Genomic DNA, 25,603 nt, shown 5'->3' with positions numbered 1-25,603 from the left:
AATATTAACTGGTTTACTGAGTTGACCTGGTTTACCTTTCACTTTGTCTTTGAGCAGGTGAGCAATGGCCGATTCATGACAGTGCTTTCAGAAAAAGAATGAGCAAGTATGGTGTGTTTGGAGGGGTTGCAGGAGAAAGACACTTCTCTATTAAAAACAAAAGTGCTTGGGTCTGAACAAACCAGAAATCTTCTGGAACAATGTCCTTCAGACAGTTTGACCAAAATAAAGATGAATGTCTGGGGCAGCCATTACTTAAAGAGCAATGTGAGAATTCTCCAAATCAAAGGTCAGTAGTTCTTAAGGAGTCCTCAGTCAAGACATTTGAGCCCATGTTGGCCGTGATAAGCTCATTAATGTGTGACAGTAGACAAAAAGTTACACTGTTGTCTACATATGAACTCATCCACCAAAATACTTCAGTCAGAAATCAGGCCATCTGCCTGACAACTACCATTTGGCCCAAATTATTTCATGCAACAGGACAAAATGCAGAAGGAAATCTACAACAGAGTGACCGAAAAGGAAAAAAGTAGTCAAAGTCCAGGTATAAACCTGACTGAGGTTAAGAGAGCTGTGCACAAACGAATGTCAACTGCTCTCAATTAACTGACTTAATGTTTTAATGAAGATTAGACAAACATTCCTTCACAGTGATGAAAGAGACGGATAAAGTCATACCTAAAACAATTCCTCACGTTATTTCTGTAAAATATTGTTGAATCATGAGGTGTACTTGATATTTCACACACTGAAATTTGTAATAGAAGTTCCCCAAGGCTCCATCCTGGGGCCACTGCTGTTCAACATCAAATTATGAAAAAAAAAAAAAAAACTAAATATATGACCATAATTATGCTGATGACACACATCTACATAACCATCTCACCAGGAGACTACAGTCTGATCCAAACACTCATCAACTGTATCAATCAAATTCAAGACTTGATGTGCCAGAACTTCCTTCAGTTAAATGAAGACAAAACTGAAATAATAGTTTTTGTAGCCAAGAAAGAAAGATTAAAAATCAGTTCTCATCTTCAAACAGCTAAGTTCAAAACTAACAACCAAGGCAGAAATCTGGGAGTTGTCATGGACTCAGACCTGAATTTTAACAGTTATAATAAGACAGTTGTGAAGTCGGCCTATTTTCATTTAAAGAACATATCGAGGATTAAAGGACTGATGACTCAGCAGGAATTAGAAAAATCTGTCTATACATTTATCTTTAGTAGACTAGACTACTGTAACACTGTCCTCACAGGTCTCCCTAACAAATCCATCAGACAGCTGCAGTTAGCCCAGAACGCTGTTGCTCCAGTCCTCACTAAGACCAAGAAAGTAGATCATATAAGTCCAGTCCTCAGATCTGTACACTGGCTTCCTGTCTGTCAAAGAAATTACTTCAAAATCCTGCTCACAAAACATTGAATGGTTTAGGGCCAAAATACATTCAGGATCTTCTGGTTTGTTATAAACCAGGGTCAGGTCATCAGGATCAGGTCTACTTTCTGTTCCCAGAGTCAGAAGTAAACAAGGAAAGGCAGCGTTCAGCTTTTATGCTCCTCACATGTGGAACAAACTCCCAGAAAACTGCAGGTCTGCTGAAACTTTCAGCCGTTTTAAATCAGCTTTAAAAACCTTTCTATTTGATGCATTTTATCACAACAAATGCTAATTTATTTTATTTCTTATATGTTTTAAAGCACCCCGCTGTAATGCTTTATGTGTTTTATGTAAAGCATTTTTAATTGTCTTGTATGTGGAATTTGCTATACAAATAAACTTGCCTTGCCTTGCTTGGTTTTCCTAAAATATGTCATGAAACTGTGTAATATCTCACATATTGTTTTGACATAGTTTTTTCCAAAATTAAAGACTTAATAAAGACCGGGATGTCTATTTTTTTTTTTTTTTTTTTTTTTTAATTCTTCTGAAATGAGCATGTACTTTCTTTTTCACCAGAACATCTGTGTAAGGCTTTGCTTCCAGCTGAAAAACACGTTCAGTAGTAATAACGACTCAACAGCATGTAATGGTTTAAGTATTTTTCCTCTGCTGACTGTGCATCATTATAGAAACAGTGGGAACCAACAGTTCCGAGACCTAATGCAGCAGCAAATTTCTTTGTTTACATCAATGGAGGGTGTTGCAGGACTAACAGTGTCCCCTTAAAATTGATGTAGGAAAGTCTGTTAGCTATAAGGAGTAGTTTCCACTCATTAACCAGAAAGTGCACCCTCAACTCTTTGAGCTCAGTTCTTAGACTTAGATTTACAGGCAGTAAAGTGTCTATTCATATTTCCTTTTGTTTCTAATTTAAAAATTACTGGTTATCAGCTATAGGTTTATATATATATAGCTATTAATTCCAAATGAAGAAGTACGTGTGTCAAACTTTAGACTAATAACTCACAGTATGTATTATACTTTAAATTTGGATGATTATGAGCCTAATTAACCATATATCTTTCTTCCCATTACTATTAAACTTGAATTGTTATTATGTAATTTGATATTTCATTATATCATAATTAACTTAATAGACTACATACAGGTTTAGTTAAATTGTTTCTTTTGATATAGCTTTTTAAAAATATATATTTATAATTACTCTGCTCCATAATTACCTAGCAATAAGCTGCTGCCTCCTTCAGAGCAGACCGATAGCACTAACACGTATATAATGATCTTTCGCCACAGAAAAATACAGTAATTGCTATATTTACAAGTATGAATGAATGAAAGAATGAATGGAGGAGTAACTAAATAAATGAATAAATAACACACTGCGCCTGCTAATTCTATAATAGTACCGTAGAAATGTCACATCCTTAGAATAATACTTTATTAAAGGCCATGGAATCAACTAAAAAGATCAAATAGCATACAGGTCTTTATGCTTGTCTATTCTTTGATTTTAAACACTAAAATGTATTCTATGAAGACAGCTTTTTCAATAATCTACTTAATCTTTTATTTAAAATAATACACTTTGGTATGGAAACCTCGTTTACCATGTAACCGAGAATGAAACCATCTCGATTAAACGTTTCTATTTTTGACGACTATTTTCCACCTTCACTCGTTTCTAGTTCCCTCTCATTCTCCACCTAGTACAGTAGAGGGCAGCAGCGGAGTAGCTAACAGCAGCAGCAGCATCCATGAAGCAGCTGGCTAGCTCTTCTAGGTGCGGCAGCAGCAGAGAGTAGACAACATCGCAGGCTAGCAGCTAGTGCGGTTGACGTTTATTTTTTCTAAGTCCCCGTTTCTTAACAAAAGCCAACGCTGGACGTGAATGTTTTTTTTTCCCTCTCCTTCTTCTTTTTTAATTCCGCGATGTATAAGTAACTTATTAGGTTATCAAAATCGTCAACGAGCCTCAAAATAGTAGCTGGGTCAAACCAACATCGTTTACGCTCACCCGGAAAATCAGCGAAGCGAAGCTAATAGTGTAGCTAATGGTAGGATAGCTAGCGGGCTAGCTTTCTCAAGTGCGTTAACGCCAAGACCTAGATTTGACTGAGTTGATTTTTTAAACGAAAACCTCTGCAATGGCGGATGTTGACAAACTCAACATAGACAGCATCATCCAACGTCTTTTAGAAGGTAATTATTAAATGTGACAAAAGCCTGCTTTATTAATGTTATAACAAGCGGTGACTAGAAATGGTACCTAGCTAAACAGTATGTGTGTACTGATCTTGGTATGTGACTAATATATTGTCACATACGAATATATATATATATATATATATATATATATATATATATATATATATATATATATACACACACACACATTATTATCAACTGTCTTTTTAATTATTAATTTAGAGTGTTGGGATATCTGAAGGGCACGAAACAAGTTGGTTAAAAGCACGGTGCTCTGGCACGCACATTAACATTCTGCATACCAGTGTAGCACAAAATTTTGTGACCCATGAGATGATGTGACCTGATTAGAGGTTTCAGCTATTGCCAATTTCTCTCTTGCTTGCTTTTCTTCTAATTTAAACTTCTCTTTCTTTCTAATTTTAACTGTTCCCATTCGATTTATTTTATGTTTCCAAACACAAAGGTACCAAAGCGTTTAATATTTTATCACAAACATGTATATCTTTTAACATGTTTTGTCAGATTTTGTGATCCAGTAGGTAAAAATAAAATAAAGTATCTTACAAAATATGTACTGTCAGAGTGAGAACTACATACTGTTAGGTGTCAAAAATTGTGCATTAGTCTTAATGCTGATATGGCATTTTAGTAAGTTTCCAAATTGAATATTGGAAAGCATTTCTGTAATGGCAGTACAGCTGAAATTCATACACTATCTGGGTCACACATTATGTTTTACACATCACAGGAACACTGTACAGTTTATTGTATTGCTTGTCCCACACAGCCTCTGTAAACAGATACTGTACTTGGCATTGACCTAGCTGAGCAGTGTTAAATGTTTTGTTTTTTTTTTCTTTCTGCTGACGGTTGTTTGTGTTTTTTTGTTGCAGTCAGAGGAGCAAAGCCGGGCAAGAATGTGCAGCTGCAGGAGAATGAGATTCGTGGATTATGCCTCAAGTCCAGGGAGATCTTTCTCAGTCAACCCATTCTTCTGGAGCTAGAGGCCCCTCTCAAGATTTGTGGTAAGTGACAATGTTGTGTGTATGACACATTTTGCATTTTCATTGTCATATTTGACATTGAATTATGATTCAGAAGTTTTTAAAAAAAATGTGTGACATTATTTGTTTGTTTTTTTTCCCCCCATAACTATATTCCTGTCCTGCAGGTGACATCCATGGGCAATACTATGACCTGCTGAGGCTGTTTGAGTATGGCGGCTTTCCTCCAGAGAGCAACTATCTGTTTCTTGGTGACTATGTGGACAGGGGGAAGCAGTCTCTGGAAACCATCTGCCTTCTACTGGCCTACAAAATCAAATACCCTGAGAACTTCTTCCTGCTGAGGGGAAACCACGAGTGTGCTTCAATCAACAGAATATATGGTTTCTACGATGAGTGTGCGTAATGTCTAATTAATTTAATAATGCTTTTATGTTTTGCCCTATTATGTGTACACCTAAAAGCAAAGTTGGACTCTTGTCTCCTCACTTAGCCTTTGTTTGGCTTGTTAGGCTTTTTGGGGAACTTAATTTATGTACAGAAATAGAAAAGGTGTTCTTTTTCGTTTAACATAATCATGAATTAAAATATGCTTTCTTGTTTGATGATTTAGGTAAAAGAAGGTACAACATCAAACTCTGGAAGACCTTCACAGACTGTTTTAACTGTCTCCCTATTGCTGCAATTGTTGATGAAAAGATCTTTTGCTGCCATGGAGGTGAGTTCCTGTTTTTAATGACATTTCAAAATGCTGATGTTTTCACCCATTATCGTGACTTCCAATGTGCAGCTTTTCAAAAGGAGTACAACTTTGACGTCACCTACTCTTATTTGTCATTGCAAAATGCTGTCTCTGCAGTCTGGTTTACCTGCGTGTAATAGGTGCTGACCTCAGTATTAGACTGTTTATTTGTACTACTACTTTGTCGTTGCATTTAGGACTATCACCTGACCTTCAGTCCATGGAGCAGATCAGACGCATCATGCGTCCCACTGATGTGCCCGACCAGGGCCTGCTGTGTGATTTGCTCTGGTCCGACCCAGACAAGGATGTTTTGGGCTGGGGGGAGAACGACAGGGGTGTGTCATTTACATTCGGCTCAGAGGTGGTTGCCAAGTTCCTGCACAAGCATGACCTGGATTTGATCTGTCGCGCTCATCAGGTAATCGCAGTCACCTCGGTTTCTGTAAGACAGTTTGCAGCTGTACACGTTGAAGAGTGCTTCTCAGCCTTTATTGTTTTTTTTTTTTTTTTAGTTTTTTTTTTTTTAGCATTTCTACAAATCCACAAGCTGTACATTAATACTTTCTATTTCTTAGCTTCTTTAGAGAGTAGGAACATAAAATGGAAGCATCATTGGGGTTGTATAGTAAATTTATGACTTTGTACTTTTATCAGAGTAAAGGATTAATCATTGTCACAGCTGACTTTAAAGTTATGATATCCACTGTGAGTCAAGGTTGCAAGATAAGGGCCCACAGGTCCAGTCTGACTGGACTATTTTGGAAAAAAAATAAAAATAAATTATATATATAGTGTATATTTAAAGCTTGAGTATCAGTGAAGATTGAATTACATGAAAAAAGTGGTATTTGAAGAACAGTTGTTGTGTTTATCCTTTTTTGATAATGAAGATATGAAGAGTTCTCTATCAATCATATTATAAACTAGAGCAGGGCTTCTCATTTCAGTCCCGCGAGGGCCGCAGGCCTGTAGGTTTTCAATATATCTCTGTTCCAACACATCTGACACAAAGCAAATGGATCCAAAAGCCCATGAAGTTCTGCACAATGACTAATTTGAGTCAGGTCTGTTGGAGCAAAGACTGAGGCCCTCGTAGTACTGAATTGAGTATCCTTGATCTTGAAGCCACTGCACTAGACTACGCGTTTTACATCATACAGCTGATTTTATTTTAAGGTGATGCTCTCCTAACCATGTCTTTTGTTTTTATCATTTCTCATTGCAGGTTGTTGAGGATGGCTATGAATTTTTTGCAAAGAGGCAGCTTGTTACTTTGTTCTCAGCGCCTAACTATTGTGGGGAGTTTGATAATGCCGGTGCCATGATGAGTGTTGATGAGACTCTCATGTGCTCTTTCCAGGTAATATTTCTTTCATTATTGAGTTAAAGCATTTATTTCTTTTAAAATGAGTTGGGAAATTGGCACATCTTTTAGACACATACATCAGATCAATTCTGCTTTTTAAATCAGGTTCAGTATGTGGTATTAGGGTGCATTTAGACCAGGATAGTCTGCTAGACTCGGCCCAATCTGGGCCAGAGGCAGTGCTGCATCCAGAATTACTGAAGGTGAAGACGAGACACTGCTCAATCTATTTGTTAATGTAGGACAACTTTGGTCTCTACCACATTACAGCAAATCCTAGCGGTCTTTTGGGTTGATCATATTTCTATCTGAACTTCTACAGAATTCTTTCACGTCTGACCGCAAGCTGTTCCTCCCATCCAGAGCTGCCTATTGCCCCATGCAGGCGTATGTTTAGATTGTGTTTATCCACGATGCTGTGTGCTGAACCCACGTTGCACTTTGTTTTGTAGTCTGCTTGAAATGGACAAACACCTGCGTTTGTAGGCGGACCAAGTCCACTTCTTTGATCCGAATCAGAATTCGTTTGTGCATTCAGCCAATTCCCCAAACGAAGTGGACTTTCCTATCAAACGGACTAGCATACAAATCAAAAAGGCGGGCCTTTAGATCATATGTACTTGTCTGATATGTGGCCATGACAAGTGAAAATACTCATCAGATTTTATTGGATAATTTGCATTTACAGGTGTGTTGTGTGTCGTCATTATAAACTCGCCCCACAACATCACGGTAAAAACTAGCAGTCTAGCTTTTCTTGTACTTCTTGGCTATTTTGGACAAATGCTTGCTATCATTAAGCGTTAAATGCCAACTACAAATTCACTGATAACTTGTATTTCTACATTGTGCTTTTCAGTATAATTGTCAGAGTGGTCTCATAGATATGACATTTTCACTCTTAGACAAGGAAAGGGTATGTTGTGCACATGTGCAGTTTAGGCAGGCCGTCACGGTAACATGAAAGCTAGATGCAAGGTACTTGAAGTTATGACTGTGAACCATAAAATCTGATATGTTTTGAATCACAATTAAACAATGTGAGCTGTAATATGAGCATATCCTTAGTGTAACCTTTTATTTATCTCCAGAATGTGTGTTTCAGGTTTCTCTTCTAAATACCACATGGATAACTTACGCTTGATTCATTCTACCATACTTGTAATTATTTTGGTTTTAGTCCTGGTCAGAAAAGGTTGTTTGATGTTTATAGCTTTTAAATCCGAATTCCCACACACATTTTTGGAACAAAGACTATTGCTCACTCGGTGAACAAGGGAGAGGTTCTTTTATGTTTTTATCCTATTTGATTAGATTAGAAATTAGATGTTCTTTTGTTCACATCAAAAGAAAGCTTCTTTTTTTCACTGGGAGTGATCTTATTGCTTGTGGAAATAACCAAATTCCAACAAAGCTGTTGTCTTTGACTTTGTGAGCGTGTATGCTGATTTTGTCAGATGGCATCCTAATTGATTCTAAACAAGTGTTGGAAATGTCTGTGGAGGAAGAATAAAAATGTTTAATTTCAATCAACAATAACCACACATCTAAATACCTTGTCGTAGTCTGATATTGTTACGGTAATGTTACAACCAGTTTGAAGGTGTCCTGTTAAACATTTTTAACTTCCTAAATCCACTTGCAGATATTGAAACCAGCTGAGAAGAAGAAGCCCAATGGCAGCCGTCCTGTAACTCCTCCCCGCAACATGGTCACCAAGCAAGCCAAGAAATAAAGGGTCGGGTGGGGAACCAATGGCCAGAACGTTCCTCTGGCCTGCTTTCGTCTTCTGCATTTGAAGGATTGGTTATTTTTCCTGCTGCCAATACTGAAAAGATGCCCACTCCTATTTGATGAAAGCAAAGTATTTTATTCTTTTGTCCACAGGGGTAAATTGATATGTCACCTTGAAAAACCTCAGGTGTTTTGCACTCCATTTTGCAGCTCGTTTTTGCCACATATGACTGTTCAATCAGGAAAAATGTAACACTATGGCTACTTATGCACAGGAATGCCTTGTTTGAAGCTGTGCACAATTTTTCCAGGTTTTTTTTGTCTCAGTTCATTTGTCATAATTTTTCCACTGTCAGTAATTGTTATTAATGGCTATAAAAGTATGAGGAAAGTCAAACAGCTGTTTACTTATGGAAACTTTATTTACAGTTAATTTACCGTCATTGTCAGGGAATTGGCTGGATTGACATACAGCATCACATTTTTAAACAGGTCATGCTAAAGTAAATGAATAAAGATGCACTCTTGTAATGTCTAAATCTTTCTAATAAACTTTGAGTGTATTTTATGGGGGAAATTGGTATCGGAACTTTATTTTGTCCAGAAAAGTTATTCTATATAGTTGCATAAATTTTGTGCGTGTATATATATATATATTTACACACACACAATATCTCACAGAAGTGAGTACACCCCTTGCATTTTTGCAAATATTTATATCTTTTCATGGGACAACACTATAGAAATTAAACTTTGACATACAGAATATCAAAGTTTAGTTTTTAGTTTGGTGTCCTGTATATCACAGTTTAATATATATATATACATATATATATGTATATATATATATTTATATATGCGCACACACGGCCATTAACGCACGGAATTTCTTTTAGATAAGATTTCTTGGAATTTATACTTATACTATGCTGTTGTTTTTCTCGTGCTTAAAATATTCTTTTTAAATTAATTTGTCCACAGCATCGTGCATCTATTAAATGAATTTAGAGTCGTCATATAATCTGTAAATTTGATCTTTTTTGAAGAACACAATGTGACATTTCCATATTAGGAAACGTTGATTGTGTAACGAGGTCTGACGTCAAAGCAGTCACAAGACCGGGCTCGCGGAGCGGAGTGTGGTAGGAGGCCATGCAGCGGCTGGTCCACATTTAGTGTAATTCTGTGTCTCGGAAGCAGGAGTTGCATTATGGGCGCAGACAGCCCACACTTATTCTTAAGTGGAAGCGACGACTACTTTGTTTAATTTTCTTTAATTAAGTTTTTTACGTAACAGAAAGGAAGCTTGAAATATCATCGGAAGGCATTGTGTACGCGTTGCGTGACTGCTGTTATTTTCGGCGTTAGTGTCTGGTTCGCTCAGCAGTACATCTCCGGACTCGCTAGCAAGGCAGCATTGTGTGCTCACATCAACGCTAAGCTAGCGGTGCTGCTAGCTTGGCCGGTTTGCTTGGTCGGAGCTGGTGTGTAGGTGATGTTGTCCGTGCTGTCGTACGGTAGACTGGTTGCCAGAGCTGTCATCGGCGGACTTTCTCAGACAGACAGCCGCGACTACAGCCTGGTGACGGCGAGCTGCGGCTTTGGGAAGGACTTCCGCAAAGGTATCCTGAAGAAAGGGATGTGTTATGGAGACGATGCGTGTTTTATCGCCCGACACAGATCCGCTGATGTTTTGGGTAAGTGTGGCTAGGTTGCTGTGGAAATATGCGACATCACTCCTCGGAAGGCTTGCTCTGTTTGGAATGGCGGGGTCAAGGGTCACCACGCGAAGGCTGAAACACCTGACATAGTATCACTTATTGCCTGGACAAAACCAGACTCAGCCGAGTGCTCTGAGTGATTAGGCTGATCTTTTGTAACGTATCGATTACATTAGACACATTTTTTATTCAGTTTAAAAATTAGGATTAAATCCAAGTTTCTTTTCTTAATAATTTGCATTCATTCATGTCCATCACTGTCTTAAGCTGTTGCACAATACATTCTTTAAAATTTGCTCTTTGGGGGACTGATTAAAGAAAACTAAACCACACAAGCTTTAGTTCCATATTAGTAAGCTAATTTAAGACTTCTACAGAGCCTGGGCATCTTGTTGAGCCTGAAGAAACATAAAAGTATGAACATCTTTTCTCCAAAATTGTGTTGTTTTTGGTGAGCTTGGTAATTTAGATGACCCAGGGTGAGGCGATGCTGTCCTTGTATGGTCACCAGAGTAAATGGTGCAGTACTGAGACTAACAAGACTAATTTCCTTTCCTGGAAAAACTTGGATTGAACAAAAAGCTTGGACAGCAACAGCTCTTGCGTGATAGCAAAATGATTGGACTATAGAACGAATAACCATACCTAAAATTTTAAAAGGATACATGTTTTTAAAGTTTATGGCAAAACAATGCATATATTTCTAGATTGAAGGGATTAAATTACATTAAACTATAACAAGTCTAATCTTAATCTGTGACCTAATTGCCTTTGTAGATGACCGAATAGACTTGTGTCCAGGCTGATTAGAAATATCCAAAAGTAAAAGTGCAATGGCTCAAAGATCAACTTGTTAAAGATGGACTCTGTTGTTTCTTGTGCTGGCTGTCTGTTTTGCATCTGGTTGAAAGTGTTTTGTTTTTTTCTAGAAACTGCATGTTCTTGATATTCTTTAAAATAACTCTTGACGATTGTGAAAGATATCTGTATTTCAGTGCTTGTTTAAAGTTCTAATTATCATTGTGTCCATGTTAGAATTAGTAGTAATAGTAGTTTCATAATAGTAATAATACTTTTTCTTATTTTCCTAGGTGTTGCAGATGGAGTAGGTGGCTGGAGGGACTATGGCGTAGATCCATCCCAGTTTTCAGGGACTTTAATGAAGACATGCGAAAGACTGGTGAAGGAAGGACGCTTTGTCCCAAGCAACCCTGTGGGAGTCCTTACGACCAGCTACTATGAGCTACTACAGAACAAAGTGCCACTGCTGGGTAAATAAAGCCTCTAGAAAAACCTGCCTGCTTAACACTTATTCTGAAGGCACTGTCAATTATGCTGAGTGTCTGAACGCAGGCTCATCATCCTGTTCGTTTATAAACAGATAAACAACAATTGCTTCTTTTTCAGTATGGTTTAATAAGTACATTCATCCTTTAATACATACATTTACTATGGTATGTCTTGTTTGGTTTGAAGGTTTGGTAAACAAACTATGATCTATGCTCAGCAGCCCGCAGGGCATTAAATTTTAACCATGACCATGTCCGTAAACATCCATGCAGTTTGGATTTAAGTTAAACCATCTTGGGCACGGCTTTCTCTCTTGTTCAGTGTACTTGTGGCTGGATAGAGATTTTTGCATCATGAGTCAGAACAGCTAGTTCCCATTAAGAAGTCCTGGGAATGTCCCAGCCTGTATCCCTTTCCTCTTTCCGACTGTTGCCTCCCAACAAAGTCTGTGCGCACATCGCCAAACGAGCATGTTGGGGACATATCTCTGTCTGAGCGAGTGTCTGTATTTTTCCACCCTGTTCTCACATGTGCAGCAGGGAAACAAGACTGCATTGTGCTGCTCTTTATGAAGTGAAGGGAATGTTCTTGAGGTCTGCAGAGTGCGATTGTTCTGCTGTAGAGAAAAAACCGAGGCAAACGAGTGAGTCACATTGCGTGAGGAGTTTTTAAGGTGGATCCCAGAGAGCATACTTTGGTGTGCCAGCAGGGTGTGGCCTCATGCTAGTAGCCTGCTTTACCGGATCATGTTTCCTTTTCATTACATCTGCCGTCATACCAAATGTAGGAGCTATCAAAAAACTTCTTAACCTTGCTTTTTTTCATTGTGGTATGTTAAGTTTTATGTTGAGAGTACACCTTCCTCTAACATTATACTAACAATTTATTTTTGGCTCAGTGTTAATATTAAAACTCTATATAACTGTGTGTGTTTGTGCCTGTGTGCAGGAAGCAGCACGGCCTGCATCGTGGTTTTGGACCGGCAGAGTCACCGACTGCACACGGCCAACCTTGGAGACTCGGGTTTTCTCGTGGTTCGGGGTGGTGAAGTGGTCCACCGCTCAGACGAGCAGCAGCACTACTTCAACACGCCGTTCCAGCTGTCCATTGCTCCCCCAGGGGTTGAAGGGGCGGTGCTTAGTGACAGGTGAGGTGTCTGCGTCATCTAACACATTTGAATCAAATTATTGAGAAGGGAATATTTATTAGTAAGTTAAGGGAATATTTGATGGAGAGGAGCTCATCCAATGCCATGTGTTGGGATTTACCCTAAATGTTTTCCCTGTTTAAAGATCCATAGTGATGCAAACAATATTAGACAAAAATATGTCATTATGATACAGTGGCAAAAGTGCATAATATCCTATCAAGCTTGATGATTTGTATTTATATAATAGGATCTTTTAGTCATATTACAAATTGTTAATTTTAGCCTCAGACTTTAAAAAGAATTTTAAGACCCTTTAATTGTTCCCCGTTAACCACTTAATTGTAGCTTTAGCAGCATGATAAAGGTTAATTACCTTAAAGATGAATTTTGGTTAAGCTTTTTTATCTGACAGACCAAAAGAGGAAGAACTTATGCAATTAGCCTAATTCACGCATTGCTCTTCAAGCCAGGTCTGACACATATCGTGTCATGTCTCAAAGTATCAAACTTTGATGCCTGAATGATTAAAAGTTGATCCTTTGCAATGGAGGTCGTAACAGTGATGAAACAAGCCAGCTTGTTTTTCTTTTCCACCAATGTTGTCGTCAGCCAGCTGATTTTCTGATGTGTGTAAGAACATAGCGATGCTTCACTCAGCCGCCTCTGTTTGGTATGTGTAAATTATAAGGAGGAACAGCAGCAGCTTGTTGAGGACATCTTTTTTTCACATGTAAGGTGCAACTGATGTGTGAAAGAGGCTTTTTATGAGCTTTCAGTCTTATAGACAGCATTATTCTTCCACTAGCGTGCTACGGAGAAATGGAAAGTGTTGGATTTGCTACAGAAAGTTATATTTTGGTTTCAAGTTATCAGTGGCCTTTTGTAGCAACACCTCTAGAGCCTTACTCTGTGGGCTCAGGCCTCTGCTGTTTTTTTTTTCTGCTCTTTCAGCATGCAGTGTTAGACTTCTCGTTTATGATGATTGTTGAGACATTTTCTTTACATTTTATTATAATGAATTTCAAGTGTTTAATAGATGTTCAGAAACAATTAGGAGATTACTACCTTTCAAAACATAGGTGATAGGATAAATTGCTGCAAATCCTGCAAACAGCCTGAATGCGGATGCGACAAAGGAGCTTATCTGTAACAAACCGCTGTGCAGAACGTTTGGTCATACTTGTGTGTTAAGTGAATGTAGCAACTGCACTGGGTCGTGCTGCAGTATACCAGTGGGTCAGGAGCCACGTGCTGCCATGTCTCGTTGCTGTGGTGTGCCAAGCGGCAACACAGTAGACGTCACCAGAGCACAGGATGTTTGCCAAGCCCTCCCTCTTACCCAGGTCAAAGTCTGTGTGGTCTGATGGGCACTACGAAGAGTCCACAGCCAATCCTGCACCAGCAGGCTCAGCCACCTTTTTTTACTCGTTCATCTTTAATCTAGCAGATTATAAGACTCCTAAGTGTTTCTTAAAAAACTGACTACATAAGAACCACTGATGACAGCAATCTGCATTCTAGCAATGATGCTAATTTATTTTTTTTTTTTTTTATTGAACTTTTTTTTGTCAACTTCACTTTTAGCCAATCTACAAATCATTCTTATTTTTTGTACTTGAGTCATTAAATTACAAGGTTTTCTCAGCAATTTAGAGTGCAGCAGCACATTAAGCTTGCAATCCTAGATCTCTAAATAGTAACCAATAGAAAAAAAGGTGCAAGAGTCATGACTAAAGAACATAAAAACATTCCTGTCGCTGCAGAAGGCAGCTCCTTTGCAAAATAGATATTTAGAACCTGTTAATGTGATGAGGAAGATTATGATTGTAAATACTGTGCAATCCTATATTCCTGAGATTAATTTTCAGTGCTTGTTCTTCAGTCTGGAAAACTATGCATTCTCATAATAATGCATCAAAGTTAATAAAACCACAGGATTTCCCTTTTGCTGAGCCATAATTATTAAGCTATGACTGTTTAGCATGTGTTGGTCCTTTCTAGTCTTTGAGAAATTACTTTCACTAGTAGATGATCTATGCCATCATGACAAACAATTGCAGCTTCACACACTAAGTAAATGTGTTACACTGCCTTATTTAATTGTTGGTGCTAACCTGGCTGGTTGGAAATCCCTTTCTGCCCTCATGTAAGCTGCCGTTATAGCTACATAAAAATCTCTGCAGAGGACAGGATGTCCCTGGGAGCTTTGGCTCATAGTGTCCTGATGCAATCCAGACAGTTTGCAATGAATAACATTCATGTCTGGCCAGGGATATGAAGCAGGGAAAGGCCATCTTCCTAGAAACAAACATGACACTGGCAGATAAAGTCTGTTCCTGCCTCTGTGTATTTGTGGCACTCATCGTAACGATAGCACTTTTTATTGGGCCTGACTGTTCTTTCCGAAACCTCATGTGATGATTCCTTGAATTAATCCTCATCCTGCGCATGTGATTAAATTTCCATGAATGATATATGATTTGGTAGCAACTGGGTGACTAATGTTTTTTTTATGCTTTACCAGTTCTCTATCCATTCTTCTCTCCCACCAGTGGAAAAATGTGCTGTAATAAGCAGTTTTGTTTTCCACCAAAGTAGAGAAGAAGCTTTGATAGAAGTTTAGATTGATCTATCATGTCAAATGGGACAAACTCTTTGTAAAGGAATGTGATTCAGAAGGATAGAGGGGGGGGTAAACAAGATAAGTCGTTGCAGTCTCAGCTTTAGTTTGTAGTTGTGGTGCTTTCATAATTACAGTATTGACTTTACTGCGTCTGTACCTGCAGCCCTGATGCCGCAGACAGCTCCACCTTTGACGTACAGTTGGGGGACATCATACTCACGGCCACTGATGGGCTGTTTGACAACATGCCTGACTATATGATCCTGCAAGAGCTCAAGAAACTCAAGGTAACGCACAAACAGATCTGCCTTTTGAAGTGGGATCAGGAATAAAAACTAAATGCTTTGTTTGTGCTTGTCAGAATGCAAACTATGAGAGCGTTCAGCAGACTGCCCGCAGCATCGCAGAGCAAGCCCACGTACTCGCATATGACCCCAATTACATGTCACCTTTTGCACAATTTGCCTGTGATAATGGACTGAATGTAAGAGGTAGGTGTTTCGAGAAAAGGAAAGCAACACATAAATATTCTGTTTGAAAAGTTCAGCCATTATTTATTTATTTTTTTTAATCTTTGCAGGAGGAAAGCCAGATGACATCACCGTACTGCTGTCCATAGTGGCAGAATACACTGATTAGACTCTGCGGAGCTGTGATGGAAAGTGATCTGCTTTAATTCCTGCTGGCCAGGATTTAGGACTGATGTCTGATGCTTCCTCAAGATCTGCAAGATCTACTCTGCCTCAGCCCTCAGCTGACCATCACCCTCTTCCTCCCTTGTCAAAAAAGTGCCCACTCCTCTGTGATCGTGCATGCCAGAGTGGTCATTTAAAGCGAACACGCGCCCTGACACATCTTTTATTCAGGTTGCATCATTGGCATCTTTGCAGTGTTCCACGACTCAGTGGCTAATCCCATTGCTTAGGATAAGGGGTCATTAGGCTCATTGGAGATGAGCATCCTGTCAGATGGGGATGAGTCGTCTTTTCTCTGATAGGTGGCTTGGGCATGGACGAAGCTGAGATTCAGAGACAGGGAGATGCAGCCAGACAGTAGATGTTGACGTGTCAAAATGGCTGCACGCTGGGCTGCCAGAAGGGAGTGATCCAGCCCATCAGTCGTGTTAAGAAGGGAAGAGTACAAGACATGGCAGCATTAGGGCTCAATAAATAGGCTGCATTGTGCAAAGTGATCTTAGTGACACAGTGGTGGCTGGAAAGCCTTCATCAAATAGTTTGTATCCGTCTACATGGACGCAGGGAGCATACATTTGGTAGGCTATGACCGTTGTGCTGTTTAGGGTAAGTTTTTGTTAAATGTTAGCAAAAAATTTGTGACATTTATACACCTGTGGTGCATTTCTTTGGGCAGGTAGTTAAGATTTCATATTGAAGAGTGCAGCTGCCTTTTCCTACCAGTGCAATTCAAGTTGTGCACATATTTTGTTACTTATTGGGAGGAGTATTGGTTCAAAAGCCTCTCAAGGTATATATGTGTGTGTGTGTATGTATGTGTGTGTGTGTGTGTATACATATATAAATAAAAATCTGATGTGTCAAAGCGATGCCCTCCCTTTAATCTTACAGCTGCTGCTGGTGAAGTCTTAAATTGCGTGATGTGTGAGAGGATATATGTGTGAGATGAATGCATTTACACTAGTCAGTGTGTCCATATGTTTAATGTTACTGAAATGGATGTGAAGGCTCCAGACTTCTCCATATCCACTGGACTTAATAGGTCTGGCGGCCTTAAACGCACAAAGCTTAAGAAGCATATCTGAAAAAGCTCAATGTAATGGAAGTTGGTCAGGTGACCAAATGTATTTTTGTAACTTGGTTTGGTGTGATTGTTCAACTGCGCCAGAGTAGCTTAAACTGTTCACAATCAACATTTAGTTTTATTTTCTCTCCCTCCTGCTATATAGTTACAGTGGCACAAACAAAACGATGGTCATGTTTCCATTAAACCACTACATATTTTCACTTGGTGTTTTCTGCAACTTCTACCTACAGTTAAAGATGTCAGTCCACAGCTTGTGTATTCACATTATAATGTGCCTTGTATCAGGTGGTGTTGATACTGGCAAACATACGCAGTCCTTACCCCAACTCTACTGTGTGCCAGTTATTAAGAGCCTGAAACTGTAAAGTAGCCATAAGAGTCAAATCATGCCCTGCTCGGCTCCAGTATGTTGAACCTTTTTTTTTCCTCTTTAAATCTCCTTCTCTGTACTGGGTCAGGAGCTTAAGGATATTGATAAAGCCATCCCACACTTAGAAAATCCTTCCCGTGGATCTTTGCATCACTGTTTACAATCTGCACTAATCTAACGGACTGTTTCCCTGCTTAATCTGAGTTCACACCAAGGATGAGTAAGGACAGGTGTCGTTTTGAGTTGGGACTGACTGGGATGGATCAGATTCAGGCAGAGCAGTGAAAAGAGAACATGTGAGTTGTTGTAGCACTGAGATCAATCTAGATATTTGGTACTACCACTGTTAGTTTTGTTGCTCCTGCTTCCTGACTCAACCTGTCCTGACACTCATTTGTTTCTCATCAACTCCATCTTCCAAACAGACTATTTGTCAACCAGAACATGTTTAGAGTGTACAGTACAATGCAGATCTAAGCTCTGTGGGGGTTGGGGGGGTCAAATCTGTACAATATTTAAATAAATAGTATTTATTATCTTCTTGTGTTTGATTTCTATGAGACAAACATCACCTGCTGTTTTTTTTTTTTCTTTTTCCTTCCATGCAGTGTGTGATGAACAATACAATGCAGAGGCGTTTTTTGCCTTTCTTCCACACCAGCTGGCTGGATGCCTTTAGGGCTATATTTTCCCATCAAGACATTATCACATTTAGCTCTGCATTCAGTGTTTACCTCACTGAACTCAAGCTGCAGTGCAGGCCCGATAAAGTTTAGGAATGCTTTGTACACTATGCGTGTACTCCCACATTCTTCAGACAATCGCATAACAGGTATGGCGGCATCATGCTGAATTAATGTTTTAATAAATGGGTTGTTATAGTTCCCCTTACATGTTACAACAGTTACTATAATAAGTTAATCACTTGTGAATAACACTAGTGAGAAATCTAACATGGAAAAGGGCACAATCTTTGTGCAGTAAACGAAATGCTTTAAAATAAGTTGAAATGAAAGGGGAATTAATGACTTAAAAATCCTACTAAACATTTAAGTTGCTCCCTTTTTGGCAGAAATCACAAATGACCTGTAACAGCTCAGTGTTCACAGTCTAGGGCTTCGTGGATAGTCTTCCTCCAGAGTTTCTTCATCATCACTGTAACATGCCAGAACAGGCAGCCTGGCACTAAACTCGTCGTCATGATGCTCTGAGGATAAGGCTTTGAAAAGAAGGGAGCAGATCTACAGGGGAAGGGGGAAAAAAAGAGAAAGCAATTACCAAAAAAAACTTCTCTAAACAAAAAAAAAATTTGCCTTTCTGTTGCCAAAAAAGCTTGTCCAGGGCTGCAGAAATGACAGAAAAATAAAAAAAAACTAACATGAATGCCCCAGAAGAAACAGGCTAATCATATCCAGGGTAACTTCTAATTATCTAGGTTAACTAAGATTTCTATACGCGGATCTGCGATGCTGATTGTCAGCTTAAGTTTTCCAAATCCAGATATGTGCTAGTTCATGTAAATCGACTAGAGTTAGCAGATAACCAAGCTCAGGTGTCACTATGGCAACACAACTGATGCTAAAAATACAGAGTTGAACCTAAAACTTTTTAGGATGATATATCCACCTCCATTGGGGCTGTAAAGAGCCTCAAATCAAAACATTTCACATGTGGAAATAAAAAAAGATGTCCAGCAAAAAACATAAATGACAGGTGTTTGAACTGTTGTTTCAAGTTTGACTGAATCCTTAATGAAGTTTCTTTTTTTGCCACAGAAAACTCACTGCCTGTCACTGTGACCTCACATCTCCATTCACACCCCGTTTGGTGAGAAATTATAGCGATCTGGGTGTACTTCCCAGTAGAGTTTCAAGTAAAAGACTTGGCTCTTCTCAATGGCAATCGACCCTTCAAGACTGGGGAATCCAAGCCTCAGAATGAACAGAAGTCATGTGGAGAGCCCAATAAAATTAAAAAAGAAAGCTCTTATTACCGTAGAGGAAGCTGGCGTTACGGTGGCACTGGCACATTCTTCATCAGCTACATGGAGTCTGGTAGGGTTGTTGTTGTGAGGCAGGAGATGCATCAGATCAGAAGAGGTGATTATAGGGCTGCCCTGGCTGGATGGGACTAGCTCCATTACATGAGGAACGTCATGAGGGATGTCGCTCTGTCCTTCACATTTATCAACATGGAGAGCAGCAGCATCTGCAAACCTGAGAGCACAAAACAGACTCGTCTCTGGTCTTAGCTGAGCTATTCAGACAGTAAGATTACTAATATAGTCCTAACTCTGTGTGCAGTACCACCTTCTGTGTCTGCAGATAACATCTCTGCTTCTATGCCGAAATCACATCATGTTTCAGTGAAATCTGACTCATGAGCATGTGCGTTATCACTGAGCCTGCTGGGAAAAGGCCTGTTTACACTCGCATGCAGCATAGTAGAAGTAGAAATAGTGGTAGTGAAACGATATGACAGAAGAAGAGAGTTTTCACATGTCAGAAACAACCACATTATACAAGATAAGAATTTATGTTACGACACTAAAACTTCAAAAAAGAAAATTTGGTGGGGGTAAACACCAGTTTATCACATCTATAAGGGTTAAAATATTATGTAGTGGTTAGGAATACAAAATGTACAAATACAAATACTTAGATTTGAGTACTTGCCAATACTGAGTATTGATCTAAGTACTAATAAATCCCATTATACTTGAATGTCAGATGCAAAGACTGACTTGTTAATTGTGTGATATACCAAAATGGGTCATCCTGTGGTCATCCTCTACGGCTTGAAAACTTTCAGAAACTTCATAAATACAGAGGATAAAGTGGTTTAAAGTGGTACATCAGTTTTTCACATTGGTATCTGGTTCTGTAGTATCTGAACACATTTATGAATACTAATAATCGGACCGATACCAGTATGCATCCATAGTAGTGGTGTCAGATTCGAAAACGCACCCTTACAGAAACTTCATCTTTCTATCAGCTGATACTGAAAGTGCCCTAAGTTAAAAGAAGCAAGTAAAAAACCCTCTGCATGTAACCACACTTCATGTCATCAACCTCAAAGGAGCATCAGGACCACAAGTATAACAAGCAGCACAGAAAGAAGACAGCATGCTGCTTTTAAAACGTCTCAATACAACCTCTGACTCTACCCATACAGACAGGGAACCAGGTTTTATTATGAGCATGCATGCCACGAGTGGCAAAATGTTAAATAAAAACAACATAAATGACTCATGTCTAATGAGTAAATATTAGCTGAGAACGTTGTAGTTTAATTAATTCACAGTGAAATGAAGAGCTACTCCCTCATTAGTGCAGGGATGTCTCTGCAGACTCCCAGCTGAGTACACATGCAAACTAAAGTGCTAATGACCCAGATGTTCAACAGTCTAGCTGGGACCGGTGTAACACGATCAGCCTAAACCCCACAGCAGACTACAACAGAGAGAGAAAGCTAGTAAAGCAGGACAGTGATAAGGGTAAAATAGCCGAGCAGGCTAGAATAGAGGAGAAGGGGATTACAGGCCATCTCACAGGCAGACTTCTAACCCCAGCCCCACATGTTCTACACTTGCCCTATTTATTTCTGTTACAGACACCAAGCTGGCTGCAGTAACACTATGCCTCTTAGGAGGTTAAGAAGAGCCGAGGGCAAAGCGCCTTGACCGAGTGCCAGGAGAGAGGCTCAGGTAAAGCCCCTGTGGGAAGATTCAGTTATGCTCTCCACTGCTGTTGGTTGTAGATCTATGATCTAGGAAAAGACCACAGATGTGACAAAGACAGAGCCCAACATGAAAACAAATCTTATCCTTACAACTTTGCTGTGGGTATAAGCCCCATTATTACAAACACAGCCTTTGTTACCTAGGTGTAGAGGGAGCTGGGGTCTCTTTTGGCTGAGAAGGACCCCTGAATTCAGACTCCATCAAAGTGGCCAGCACCACAGTGGCCTCAAGGACCATGTCCTCCACAGAGAAGCAAACAGGCCTGCAGTGAAAGTGACCGTGAATCCTAAGCAAAACTTCTCACTTTGTAAAAAACTGATTCTGATCAGACTCAATGGCTACTGAAAGAAAAAGAGAGTCTGCAGTCTGGAGCAAGCTACTCAATCAGTTTGGAAAGCTTGTTGTATTAGCACTTTATAGACTGTGCTTTTTGAGATATGAATGTCTGTCAAGTTAATTAAAATAGCAAATAAACTTACTTTCCTGCTGCATCAAAGTGAATGGACACTGGGAGGGAATGTGACTCTGCAAAGGATAGGAAACCCTGAAACAAAAGAAAAATCCCTTAAATATGTTTTTGTGCATGCATGTCATGACTACAACAGTTTAACAGAGCTCATTAGCTGGTGAGTGTGGTCATGACACGTTTACTGTGGTCAGGTTAAAAAGAAACAATGAGTAAATTGAGACTAAAACTTAAAGCCTCATTTTTAATCCATCTAAACCCGATTTTCCAAAACCGGCAAGAACAAGACGGCTAGGCCGGCTAATGAGGAGTCTCACCACAGGGAGTCCAACTAACATTCCAAGACATTAACGACAAGAGTTGTAGGTGTTAACACAGGTCAAGTCTCATTAGCTGGACAAGCACAAAGACTGTTCATTTAAATGTCTGAGTGTCCAACCAAGTTCATCTGCTTTGTTTGCGAAACTAGGGCAAAGGAAAGAATTTAAAATAAAAAAAAATTGTGCTAATTTAGAAAACCATGACAATGTAATTAGCTTTACTAAGTTAGTTTTCCTTGGAATTACTTTACGGATCTCCCAGATTTCAGTGTGTTGCACTTACTCAAATTTCCAGCAATTTAAGATCAACGTCAGTTTAGGTAGCAGAAGCAATGCAATGTGTGACAAGAACATTGCAGCTTTTTACTTAAATGACTTTTTCCACGTGGTGGTGCATCACTACAGTCACTCTATCCTACAAAGAGGAGGTTCACAACACAGTGAGACAGAAAGCCAGATGAAAGACACCAGAGTATCCAGATTACAGCCCCATAAATATGTGGCCTTACACATGAAATGCCCCCTAGTGAGTCAAGCTCACACACGCACACCCGCTACAACACACACAAGGACACAAACTACACACATAATATTCTCAAATGACAGGATAAAGGAAAAACCCTCCAAAAATAACCCTGTTACCCTCAACTCCTTCAGGCAGAAGGTTATGTCCGAGTCCACTCCGATCTGAAAGAACCCAAACTCATCTGGGTGTAAGGACATCTCCGTGTGCATCATCCTCACATGACCTGTGAAATGGTACATCCAACTACTTGCATTACATTTTATGAGGTTTTGATGAGCCTGAGCATGAAAACAGGCAGCATTAGCAGAGTAACAGCAATCATTGTCACTTTCAGTTACTGAGAAGCACTAAAAAAAACAGAACTCACCCTTTCTTTCCTCGTAATGATTTCTCAGACTGACTTTCAGTGGACTCATGGACAGAGTGATTTCCTCCTGAAACACTGGGAAGTGCCTCACCATGTCACCTAAAAGCCTGCAGAAACAGAGCAGAACAAATAAAAGCCAGAACAGAATTAAGCAAAGAGCAGAAAGTTACTGTACACAAATTCTGTTTTACTGATTGATAATAACTTTCCAAAGACCATTTAGCAGTTTTATTCAGTTAATCCAGTGAAAGATGTGTAAACTCTAAGTTTTCTGTAGTGGTCTTGGGATGGGAAGTTGATGTCCAAACTTCACCTGCAACTCTAAACAGGATGAAGCATATACTTTGAAAAGATCTATGCTTTTATAGATGGGTCTGACTTGATAATGACATGCTGGAGTGCTAACCTAGCAGGAGCCTTCAGCACATTAGGACAGAGGTGTGGGGCAAACACTGCTTGAAGAGCCTCACTGTCCTGGAAGTGTATGTTGTGGGTTTTAGTGATACCTAACACAAAAGCAGAGATGGGGTATTTGGAGCACACTGCCACCAAGTGTTTTTCATATGCAACAGTTTGAACAGAGTAATTTGTTTTCCCTTTATAGTACCAGTCAAAAGTCTGGACACATTTTCCTATTAAAGCCATTGGGAAAGTGTGTCAATATTTGACTGGTAGTGTAGATAATGTTTCCAAAAATATATTATTTTTCCTTTGTCTATAACTGGATAATGATAGAAGTTTGCGTGTTCCTACCATGTCTGCAGAAAAACTGGATTATCACTCGGTCACTGGGAGTGCTGACGGATATCTGGCAACGTTCCACATTACGCTCAATGGAAGTCAGACACCGAAAAAGTGGTAGGACAGACTTGAAAACAAATACACATGTTTCTGTTGAATTGGTCACCATTGTCTTTATATTGTAACCACATAGTCGTGAAAGGGACATTGTGATGACATATGAGTGCCATACCATTGTACATGTAGGCCACCTCTAGTTTTATGATGTTTGTTTGGGTTCGCAGATTATTCATTACAGATAAGTAACCAGTGTGACTGCTGTACCTTCATGACCAGTTTGCATTGGACTGCTTCAGCGCCCTGCTCTGGTAACGACCCCATGCTGTACTCTTGGAAGAACAGTGGTGAGAAGAGGAAGCAGGCATACCCTGAATGAGCAGAATTCACTGATCTCAGAGCCAGCTTTAAAAAAGAGAGAGGAGGCTTCAAATGTGAAATCTGAAAGGTGATGTATAGGGCCCAACATTTGGAGAGGACCCTCATGGCCTAGTAGTGCTCATGTAAAATATATCAAACAGAGGATATACTCGCCTCTGGTTAAGAACAAGACAACTAAATCACTTAACGTTTCCCTTACACATTTAGTGTTGCTCACCCCTTTGACCATAGGATCCAACCACAGCTCATCTCCGATCCTTGACAGGGCATGGATAGCCTTCCCAAACACTGCAACAGAAAGCCCCAGAGTCCAGGGTTAGCACTAGACTGTACATGTGGACATTTTGAACATAATAAATTCGATAAACTTGTCTATATGTCTCTATATCTACATATATGAAGCGGATCAACAGCCGGACGCACGAAAAGTATTTGGCAAAGTATCTAAGCCAAAGTAAGCTAGCAACATTAATTTAACTGAATGTTATTCACTCAAACTAGATACAACATATATCCAGATCAAATTTACGGCAAATAAAACTTTTAATGTTTTCTTTTTTGTTATTACCTTTTACACCGCTCCCGACAATGACACAATTCATATTTACCAATGTTATATCAAGCTAACTAGCTTATGGAGCACGCGCACAGCACGCGCAGTACGTTAAACACATTTAAAATATTGACGTCACTGGCTAAAATATATATATACACACGTTAGACAATTTATTAGTTTAAATAAGAATTTTTATTATATATATTTATTTCAGCTGGTTTTATTCCTCTCTTTAATCCAGAGGATTTAAGGACTAAAATCTGATGGAAAACTAAAGAGAAGAGGTCTCTGCATTAAAGAGGAAAGGGACCACTGAGCTAATCATCTGCACTTAATTTAAAAACCTGCATCTTTGATGATATGGCGGTGCCTGTGTCCATAGTTTTTACCAACTGAAAACTTTTTGTTAATCAAATGTAAAACACAATGGTTGTGTCAGGAGGGGCATTTAACATAAAAGCTATGCCAAATCAACATGCAAATCAGTTTAGCTATGGGTCAAAGAAAGAGAGGAGGAAGACATCCGTAGGCAGAAACAAAAGGGAAGGAGTCTGAGAGTAGGGACTTTGAATGATGGGGCTATGACAGAGAAAAGGAAAGTTTAGTTTACATTATGCAGAGGAAGATAGATATACTGTTTCATCGAGGGACCAGGTGGAAATGTAGCAAGGCTAGAGCAGAATTTAATCTGTTCTGTCATTGTTTTGGAAGATAAATGGAGTGGGAGTTATCCTGAAAGAGGAGTTTGTTAGGTATTTTCTGGCAGTGAAATGAGTGTCAGATAGAAGGATGTGTCTGAGGGCAAGAATTTGAAGGTGTGATGTTGAATGCTATTAGTGGATATGGCCCACAGGAAGGATGTGTGCTAGAAGAGTAGGAGAAGTTCTGGAGTGAGTTTAATGAAGTGATGCAGAGCATCCCCAGAAATGAGAAAATGGTCATTGGTGCTAAGTTTGATGGACATGTTGGTGCAGGCAGTAGATTGGTATCCATGACAGAGGTGCAGAGGGACAGATGGTGGTAGATTTTGCAAAAAAGTAT

General features: G+C 39.4%; 3 protein-coding genes across 5 annotated transcripts; 2 read left to right on the top strand and 1 right to left on the bottom strand.

Moving 5' to 3' along the window:
• Positions 1-3,146: 3,146 nt before the first annotated feature.
• Positions 3,147-9,035, top strand: ppp1cc (protein phosphatase 1, catalytic subunit, gamma isozyme). The gene is made up of 7 exons (XM_042000359.1): positions 3,147-3,609; positions 4,512-4,643; positions 4,790-5,020; positions 5,236-5,340; positions 5,562-5,785; positions 6,593-6,727; positions 8,379-9,035. The coding sequence occupies exons 1-7, from the start codon at positions 3,555-3,557 to the stop codon at positions 8,466-8,468; spliced, it is 972 nt and encodes a 323-aa protein (XP_041856293.1). The 5' UTR covers positions 3,147-3,554; the 3' UTR covers positions 8,469-9,035.
• A 559-nt stretch (positions 9,036-9,594) lies between these two features.
• Positions 9,595-17,939, top strand: pptc7a (protein phosphatase targeting COQ7 a). The gene is made up of 6 exons (XM_042000360.1): positions 9,595-10,164; positions 11,280-11,459; positions 12,427-12,625; positions 15,415-15,538; positions 15,613-15,742; positions 15,832-17,939. Exons 1-6 carry the CDS (start codon positions 9,963-9,965, stop codon positions 15,888-15,890), a joined length of 894 nt encoding a protein of 297 aa, XP_041856294.1. The 5' UTR covers positions 9,595-9,962; the 3' UTR covers positions 15,891-17,939.
• On the bottom strand, positions 17,935-24,665 carry rad9b (RAD9 checkpoint clamp component B). 3 transcript variants are annotated; one of them, XM_042000356.1, is made up of 11 exons: positions 24,575-24,665; positions 24,206-24,294; positions 23,893-24,030; positions 23,581-23,695; positions 23,234-23,333; positions 22,828-22,934; positions 22,577-22,683; positions 21,628-21,692; positions 21,288-21,410; positions 19,397-19,619; positions 17,935-18,644 (listed from the first exon to the last, which is right to left on the bottom strand). In XM_042000356.1, exons 1-11 carry the CDS (start codon positions 24,606-24,608, stop codon positions 18,507-18,509), a joined length of 1,239 nt encoding a protein of 412 aa, XP_041856290.1. In that variant the 5' UTR covers positions 24,609-24,665; the 3' UTR covers positions 17,935-18,506. The 3 variants fall into 3 exon arrangements, with proteins under 3 accessions (XP_041856290.1, XP_041856291.1, XP_041856292.1); XM_042000357.1 differs by having other exon boundaries at positions 24,224-24,294; positions 24,575-24,659; XM_042000358.1 differs by lacking the exon at positions 21,288-21,410 and having other exon boundaries at positions 24,575-24,659.
• Positions 24,666-25,603: the final 938 nt, after the last annotated feature.

This window comes from Melanotaenia boesemani, chromosome 11 (genome assembly GCF_017639745.1).
Source record: "Melanotaenia boesemani isolate fMelBoe1 chromosome 11, fMelBoe1.pri, whole genome shotgun sequence".
NCBI lineage: Eukaryota > Metazoa > Chordata > Actinopteri > Atheriniformes > Melanotaeniidae > Melanotaenia > Melanotaenia boesemani.
The sequence above is the reverse complement of the archived record's forward strand: the minus strand, read 5'-3'. Positions and strand labels throughout refer to the sequence as shown.